This window comes from Protomyctophum parallelum (assembly GCF_964188405.1).
Source record: "Protomyctophum parallelum genome assembly, chromosome: 6".
NCBI lineage: Eukaryota > Metazoa > Chordata > Actinopteri > Myctophiformes > Myctophidae > Protomyctophum > Protomyctophum parallelum.
This window is the reverse complement of record NC_139701.1, coordinates 46,641,649-46,650,421: the sequence shown is the minus strand read 5'-3', so window position 1 is coordinate 46,650,421 and position 8,773 is coordinate 46,641,649. Positions and strand designations below refer to the sequence as shown.

Below are 8,773 nucleotides of genomic sequence, written 5' to 3'. Positions count from 1 at the left end.
CTATCTGTCAACTCACTCGCTGTGCATTCTGAATTCAGCACGCTCTGATAGACATGTCAAAAAATGCTCCTCTCCACCAGCAGGGGGTGCTGGAGCACCCTCCGCACCCCCCTTCCAGCGCTGATGCTATGACAAGGGCAAGATAATATATCATCATTTTAATGTGAATTCAGGTCAGTCTGTGCAGTGTTGTCACCTCACCACAAGGTGGAGCCCGTTCTGTTGTGACCAAGTGTAATATGTTTTATCAGCGCTTTCATGTGAAATGTACCCATTACTGCTTATACTGTACATACTTCAATCAATCAGCCAACGCAGGGAAGCTGGAGGTACCTTCACTAAAAACGCCAGGACAACGCTCCACACGTATGTATAGTTGACATAGATACTCCACTGTTACGGACGGTCTTAGTTTATACATGATTCATGATAACTATACTTTTTATATTATGTGATGTATGCCATGCTTTTGTTTTAGCTTAATGTAAGTCGCTCTGGATCAAGAGCGTCTGCTAAATGCCTAAATTGTAAATTGTAAAAATTGTAATCAATCAATCAATCAATCAATCAATCAATCAATCAATCAATCAATCAAAGTCCTTAATACCCATTCTGCATGCTGGGCGGGAACCCCTTTTGGTGTTTTAAGCATTGTGTTATACTTTAGCTATTAAAAAAATAAATAGCAGATCTACAAGCTCGTAGATCTGCTATTTATTTATTTTTATCGTGAAAACGTGGCGCAAATCTTTGAATATATATTCTTTCAAGACCTAATGTTTCTAACTCAAATCTTTGCTTCTGGGGTTAGGGTCTCTGGAACAACATATTTCCAGATGGGGGGGTCGGCAGCCAATGACATAATATTTGGGGGTCCTTGACATTAAATAGTTTGAGATAACCACTGATATAGAAACTGAGGTTTTTCCAGGAAACTGTCAGAATTTAGAAGGCATTTGTAGAATCATCCTCAGGTCTAAATGGGTTAATCAGACCAGTTTGTGTCCAGTGGAAACCTCGTATGAATCTGACCTCAGGTCAGAATGGGTTCATCAGATCAGTGTGTGTCCAGTGGAAACCTCGTATGAATTTGATCTCAGGTCTAAATTGGTTAAAACGTTTGAGAAGCAGTGTTTTATAATTATTATAACTTAAGGTATAAATGTCACTCAACAATGGGTCTGACATCATGAAACCCCGCCGTCCAGCAGGTGGCAGTAAAACTCCAGAAACCCGCGGCTCACGTCACATCTTGTCCTCACTCGTTTGTTCATGACACACATCCGGTGGTGCTGCACGTGATGTTGTTACCGGTGGCTCAGCTTGTCCGACAGACAGGAGGAGAGTCACAGAAAGAACGGTTTGTTTTACATTCATATCATTCATGACACACAGTGATAACACAGCTGGCTACAGATTACTACATACTGGAGGAATGCTAACCGGATTAGAGGCTGATCTTAAGACATATATATAGTTCCATGTGTCTGCTCTGTTTGGGGACTTTTAGGAAATGCTATAGTTCCATGTGTCTGCTCTGTTTGGGGACATTTAGGACATAATAGTTCCAGTTGATTTGGAGACATTGTAGACATAGTTCCAGGTGTCTTTGGGGACATTTTAGGACACAGTTCCAGGTGTCTTTGGGACATTTTAGGACCCAGTTCCAGGTGTCTTTGGGACATTGTAGGACACAGTTCCAGGTGTCTTTGGGACATTTTAGGACACAGTTCCAGGTGTCTTTGGGACATTTTAGGACACAGTTCCAGGTGTCTTTGGGACATTTTAGGACACAGTTCCAGGTGTCTTTGGGACATTTTAGGACACAGTTCCAGGTGTCTTTGGGACATTTTAGGACACAGTTCCAGGTGTCTTTGGGACATTTTAGGACACAGTTCCAGGTGTCTTTGGGACATTGTAGGACACAGTTCCAGGTGTCTTTGGGACATTGTAGGACACAGTTCCAGGTGTCTTTGGGACATTTTAGGACACAGTTCCAGGTGTCTTTGGGACATTTTAGGACACAGTTCCAGGTTTCTTTGGGACATTTTAGGACACAGTTACAGGTGTCTTTGGGACATTTTAGGACACAGTTCCAGGTGTCTTCGGGACACGTTGGTGTCTGCTGTGTAACTGGTTGTGTGAAGTTGCATCACTGTATGCAAAACGCTGTATAGATGCCTCACATTAATCAGTTCCATAGCTGATCATTAACACGTGATAGATAATAATATAACAACTAACTAACTACTGGCCAACATGAAGGATCGATCATTTCACTGGCAGAACGACAACAAGAACAACCTCTCCCCTGCTGTCCTGCTACTACTATAACAAGTCTACTTGATTGTTGTTGTATTTAAATTACATTTACATTGAAACCAACACGATGCTTCCCCGAGCGGGCAAGGAGTTGCTGGTGAGGATCTCGTTCTACTGGAGGCCATTCTTCCAGGGCAGGTAGGAATATATATTCACCGTTTTCTTACAGCCCATTTAGTGCATTGCGTTCATTACTTCGTTTGTGTGTGCATAAGTTCAGTGGCGTGCACAGACATTTAGAGGGGCAGGTGCTCAAGTGAAAAAAAAGGGCACCTTGTGCAGCGCATTTTGGGGCGGGAACCCATTTTGGTGCTTTAGCTATTGAAAAATAGCAGATCTACAAGCTCATAGCTACGAGCTTGTAGGTCTGCTATTTTTCTTTAATCGAAGAACCACTGACATAGAAACATAGCTTTAGATTGTGGGGGGCCTAAATAATATAGTAGTATTTTATCAAGAATTGATCAATGTCACCGCATGGTCCACACACTACAAATTACCTTTTTTTTTTTTTTTTTTTTTAAGAGCACATTGCCAAAAGGGCAGGGGGTGCTCTAGCACCCCCTAGTGTCTATCTGTGCACGCCACTGTATTCACCGTTTTCTTACAGCCCATTTAGTGCATTGCGTTCATTACTTAATTTGTGTGTGCATAAGTTCCGCTTTCTCTTGCTGTGTTGCCAGTTTTGCAAGAGAAACAAGTGGGCCAGGTCTATGAAAAGAAGCACAAATGAAAATAGCTGATGTACAAGCTCACTGCAGCGACACATTGTGAGGTTGTACATCCGTTATTTAAAAAAAAAATCACACACGTGTGAACTGAGTGGTGCAATTCCCCCCCCCCCCCCCCCCCCCCCTCTCTCTCTCTCACTCTCTCTCATTAGAGTCACTACCCCTCTCACTGTTTCTGGCGCCCCCTACTGCTATTATTAAGTCACATACTCATGCTCACACAGACACACAAACAAACAAACAGGTCACACAGACACACAAACAAACAAACAGGTCACACAGACACACAAACAAACAAACAGGTACGAGGACATTGCAAGCTGGTTGTAGGAGTGGTTGCACCACTCAAAAACACATTGAGAATAGATCGAAATATTTTGAATATTTACATGAAATAAAAAAAGGCACAAAATATGTTCAGATGGATGTCTGTGGACAATTACACATAGCCTATTAATCTGGGGTTCCTTGATGTGAAGACATGTGGAAGAAAGCCCAAATAAGCAACTAGTACTGTACACTTTAGAAACAAGCCCAAAAAACCCATCTCCCCAGCAACTACCAATACTTTATTTGCAAGTGACTTTACAGAAAAAAGGTTGCTTATAATAAGCAGACATGGCAACACGGCCTGAAGGAAGTAAAGCACACACAGCTCTAATAATTTGGTTTTGAACTAGCGCTGGTCCCATAGCTCTAATGCTTTGGTTTTGAACTAGCGCTGGTCCATAGCTCTAATGCATTGGTTTTGAACTAGCTCTGGTCCATAGCTCTAATGCTTGAGTGTAATATTTAATTTAATATAATTACAGGTATCTGATGATCGTAGTGTAATATAATATATTTCATATATTTACAGGTATCTGATGATCGTAGTGTAATATATTATGTCATATATTTACAGGTATCTGATGATCATAGTGTAATATATTATATTTAATATATTTACAGGTATCTGATGATCGTAGTGTAATATATTATAATATATTTACAGGTATCTGATCGTAGTGTAATATAATATAATATATTTACAGGTATCTGATGATCGTAGTGTAATATATTATATGTCATATATTTACAGGTATCTGATGATCGTAGTGTAATATATTATATATCATATATTTACAGGTACTGTATCTGATGATCGTAGTGTAATATATTATAATATATTTACAGGTATCTGATCGTCACCAACACGCTGAGCGGTGGAGTAATGCTGTCTCTGGGAGACATCCTCCAGCAGACGCGCGAGATACGGCGGGACGCGGACAAGACTCGGGACTGGACACGCACAGGTGAGATAACGACCTGGACAAGACTGGACACGTAAGTCCCCTAACCTCATATCAGTCTTAACCGACCACGTAAGTCCCCTAACCTCATATCAGTCTTAACCGACCACGTAAGTCCCCTAACCTCATATCAGTCTTATAACCGGCCACGTAAGTCCCCTAACCTCATATCAGTCTTATAACCGGCCACGTAAGTCCCCTAACCTCATATCAGTCTTAACCGGCCACGTAAGTCCCCTAACCTCATATCAGTCTTAACCGACCACGTAAGTCCCCTAACCTCATGTCAGTCTTATAACCAGCCACGTAAGTCCCCTAACCTCATATCAGTCTTATAACTGGCCACGTAAGTCCCCTAACCTCATATCAGTCTTATAACTGGCCACGTAAGTCCCCTAACCTCATATCAGTCTTATAACCGGCCACGTAAGTCCCCTAACCTCATATCAGTCTTATAACTGGCCACGTAAGTCCCCTAACCCGGCCGTAGGATGTAATGTAGGGAATCGAGCTGAGGGGTACATACGACGTCCTAGCGCATGCTAAATGATACCGGGCGAGAGAGTAATATTCTGAATTTTTTCCTTCTTTTAAATTTGTCAGTTCGCCTTTCGGCTACCGTATGCTACACTCTACAGCCATGTTAGCTTACCGTTGACTTAGCTGTTAGCGCGGCAGAAAGAATGACTCGTCTCTCCTAATCCAGGGCGCTCTCCGTGGTGATGAACGGATCGATATGCTGGCGCTTCATTTCTGCTCCTCATCCGTCTCTCCCGCAAAATATGAACGCTTTTTGGATCATATATCGTATGAATTAAAACGTTTAGCAATGTAAGCTAGCAATGTAAAGAGAACCTTTTTGAGCGGATTGATTCCCGGGTCATGGGTTTCAGAGTAAAAGCGGCCATGTCTTTCCGGGCCCCATAGAGCTCCTATTTTGAAGGAATCCCGGCACCGATTGTGTGATTAATGATATTTTCTCTTCAGCGCAGTGTTGTTTTTGGCAGCAAATTTCTATTTTAGTTTAGTCATAGTCTTTGGACTGAAACTTAATTTAGTTTTAGTCACATTTTAGTCACCTGGAATGTCTTAGTGTTAGTCTAGTTTTAGTCGACTAAATGTCATAAGATTTTAGTCGACTAAATCTACAGTTGATTTAGTCGACTAAAATGTATTTTGGCGGGTCTTGATGCCGTCATAATGAGTGTTTTTACACTTGCTGAAAATAGCCGATCAACAAACTCACAACGCGTCGCAGCGTGACGCGTTGTGAGCTTGTAGATCGGCTATTTTCAGCATGCAACCAAGTGTAAAATGACTTATACTGGATCTCTTGTCCACTAGTCCCTTCCTAACATTTTTGTCTAGTTTTTATTTGTCTACGAAATTGTCAGTATATTTAGTCTTAGTTTTAGTCATCGTAGCTTAGTTTTCATTTAGTTTCCATTTGTTTTTGTCAGTGAAAAACGGTAGTCGACAAACATTTTTGTCTTAGTTTCAGTCGACGATAACAACACTGCTTCAGCGGCAGTCATTTCATTGTGTTTCCTAGTCGCAGTGGAGAATACCTGCAGTCGGCTCCAGGCCAGCCTGCTGGCTTGTTGACTGCATTCTAGTCATTATTGGTACAGTTTATATAAATGATGGTGTGTTTCTGTCTCCCCCTACAGGCCGTATGTGTGCGGTGGGCTGCTCCATGGGCCCGGTGCTCCACTACTGGTACCGCTGGCTGGACACGTTCTACGTGGGCCACGCGCTGCGCACCGTGGGCAAGAAGGTTCTGGTGGACCAGCTGGTCGCCTCGCCCACCCTGGGGGCGTGGTACTTTGTGGGTGAGTGTGTGAGAACTATTTACACCAGGGATGGGCAACTTTGACGATGGAGAGGGCCACTATACTTCCACACTCACTCCCTAGGGCCATATATTAACTGTCGTAGCAAAAATAGCAGATCTACAAGCTCAAAACGCGCCGCGCTGCGACACGTTTTGAGCTTGTAGATCGGCTATTTTTGCTATATTCGAATTGAAATCTTGAATTTTCGCTATTTTTTTCATTGGAATCCTGAAAATTTACATTTTTATGTAATTTCAAATGCCTTTAATTATACTTCTGTTGAAGCAATGAGCTACTAATTGCGAACCAGTGAGCACTAACTATGAGACCCTGCAGATCATGTCTGTCTGTCTGTGTGTCCGTCCGTCTGTGTGTCTGTCCCGCTGTGACACCACCCGCCCGCCACCAGAGGGCGCAGCTGTAGCACACACACACGCACACACACACACACACACACACACACACACACACACACACAACCACACACACACACACACAGTAGAAAACTTAAAAAAAATTACTTACTAAAAAGAAAAAAAAAGTACGTAATTTATTCTAATTGTTATTGCAATTTACAAGCTGCGTTCGCTTCCCGCGTTTGCGCGTCTTACTAGTTTAGACTGAAGTAATAACAGCGGGTCATGTTTTGCATGTTGTGGAATAGTGACAGCTGAAACCAATATTATATCAGTATTCTGACATTAACCTGAGGGCCACATTAGGTGAAGGTGGGGGCCGCATGTGGCCCCCGGGCCGCCAGTTGCCCACCCCTGATTTACACCCACCCTGGGGGGCGTGGTACTTTGTGGGTGAGTGTGGGAACTATTTACACCCACCCTGGGGGCGTGGTACTTTGTGGGTGGGCCGGCACCCTGGGAACCCCCTGGGAACCGGGGCCCTTGGCTCGTTCCTGTGGGTCTCCCAACTTCCGTACCACATGGAGTTGCCCCCCACTCACTTCACACGGGTGTGATTTTATTTCAATGCCAGACAGACAGGCAGACAGACAGGCAGACAGACAGACAGACAGACAGACACACAGACACACAGACACACAGACAGACAGACAGTTAAAGATACTTCTGTTTCCAGTGATGAGACAAGTCCTCTCACCTCCCTTGACACACACGCACACGCACACGCACACGCACACGCACACGCACACACAGAAGAATCAAAGGTTGCTGCAGACTATAGAGAACGTGGGCGTGGCCGCGACAGCGTGACAGGCCGTGCGTCAACAACGGGGCTGATTGATGCCGACCAAAGGTCGCCGAGGTCAAACACTTCTTTTAAACCTTTTGAAGAGTGAAGACACTCCCTGAAGCTGTGTCCTTATTATTACGCAACGTCTCCTTATCGCTGCTCAGTGCCCCCCCCTCGCCCCCTCCTTGAGCATGTGTGTTTATGTGTGTGTGTGTGTGTGTGTGTGTGTGTGTGTGTGTACAACAATGTGCAAACACAGCAGCAAGATTTGTGAGTTGCTGTGATAGGAGAAGGATATCAAACGGAACACAACCACCCTAAAGACTAATCATTGTGTATATTCCTGCACTATACCTGCATCCAGTGACCTTGTTACATAGAATTTGATCTATTGAAGATTCCGACCTTCAAATGTACATCATTTTTGTATTGATTGCATTGCTGTATTGTTGTATTGTTTTTTCTGCTTTGGCAATGTAAACGTATGTTTTCTCATGCCAATAAAGCCCTTTGAATTGAATAGAATTGTGTGTGTGTGTGTGTGTGTTTGTTCTCCCCAGGTATGGGATACATGGAGGGACACGGGCTGCTTAAAGGATGGGAGGAGTTCCGAGACAAGTTCTGGGAGTTCTACAAGGTAAAGGGGGGAGGGGTTGGGGGGGAGGAGGGGGGGGTGGGGTTGGGGGGGAGGAGGGGGGGAGGAGGAGGAGGGGATCAGGTTCGGCAGCATACCAGGTGCATTCTGACGACAACGCTTTGAAGGATCTGCACTAAAGCAAACAGGGACTTTAAGCAACGACTGTTCTCAGGACCGCTCCGCTAGGTGTTAGTACGGCGGCTGTGACGCCGTCGCCGTAGCTGTCAGAGTCGTTAAGCTAACAGCCGGCGGCCACGTTGGTTCCCATGGTGACGCCACCGTCTATGCAACTTTTGTTTCTTTAACCCATTTAGGCCTGACGTCGAAATTCTCTTTGAAAATGTATATTTTTCTTCTGAAAAACCTCATGTTTCTCTATCGGTGGTTCTCAATATTTCGTGTCAAGGACCACCAAAAATTATATGTAATTGGCCGTCGACCCCCATCTGAAAATATGTCTGTTCCAGGGACCCCCCCCCCCCCCCCCCGAGTTAAAGACAAACTCTGAAAGAATATATATTCAAAGATTTGAGGCACATTTTCACGATTAAAAAATGAGCTTGTAGATCTGCTATTTTTCAATAGCTAAAGTATAACGTAATGCTATAAACACCAAAAGGTGTAATAATGGAATCGTACGAGTCTGATGATGAGCTAAGCAATTATGAGTTATAACAACGACAGCCCCCAGAATCCAGATAACTGGAGCCTGGAGACCTTTAAATACAGTGAATATGACAGATATGACTT

The 8,773-nt window shown here is 43.7% G+C and overlaps 1 protein-coding gene across 2 annotated transcripts in view; it reads left to right on the top strand.

The window, feature by feature from the left end:
- Positions 1 to 2,054: 2,054 nt before the first annotated feature.
- Positions 2,055 to 8,773, top strand: part of mpv17l2 (MPV17 mitochondrial inner membrane protein like 2) — a 47,658-nt gene continuing 40,939 nt past the window's right edge. For both annotated transcript variants that reach the window (XR_014569390.1, XM_083767532.1), the window contains exons 1-4: positions 2,055 to 2,460; positions 4,230 to 4,348; positions 6,016 to 6,177; positions 7,947 to 8,023. Coding sequence is in view for 1 of the 2 variants with exons in the window: in XM_083767532.1 (XP_083623658.1) it covers positions 2,390 to 2,460; positions 4,230 to 4,348; positions 6,016 to 6,177; positions 7,947 to 8,023 (429 nt within the window). In the remaining variant the exon portion in view is untranslated. The remainder of the gene's footprint in view (positions 2,461 to 4,229; positions 4,349 to 6,015; positions 6,178 to 7,946; positions 8,024 to 8,773) is intronic.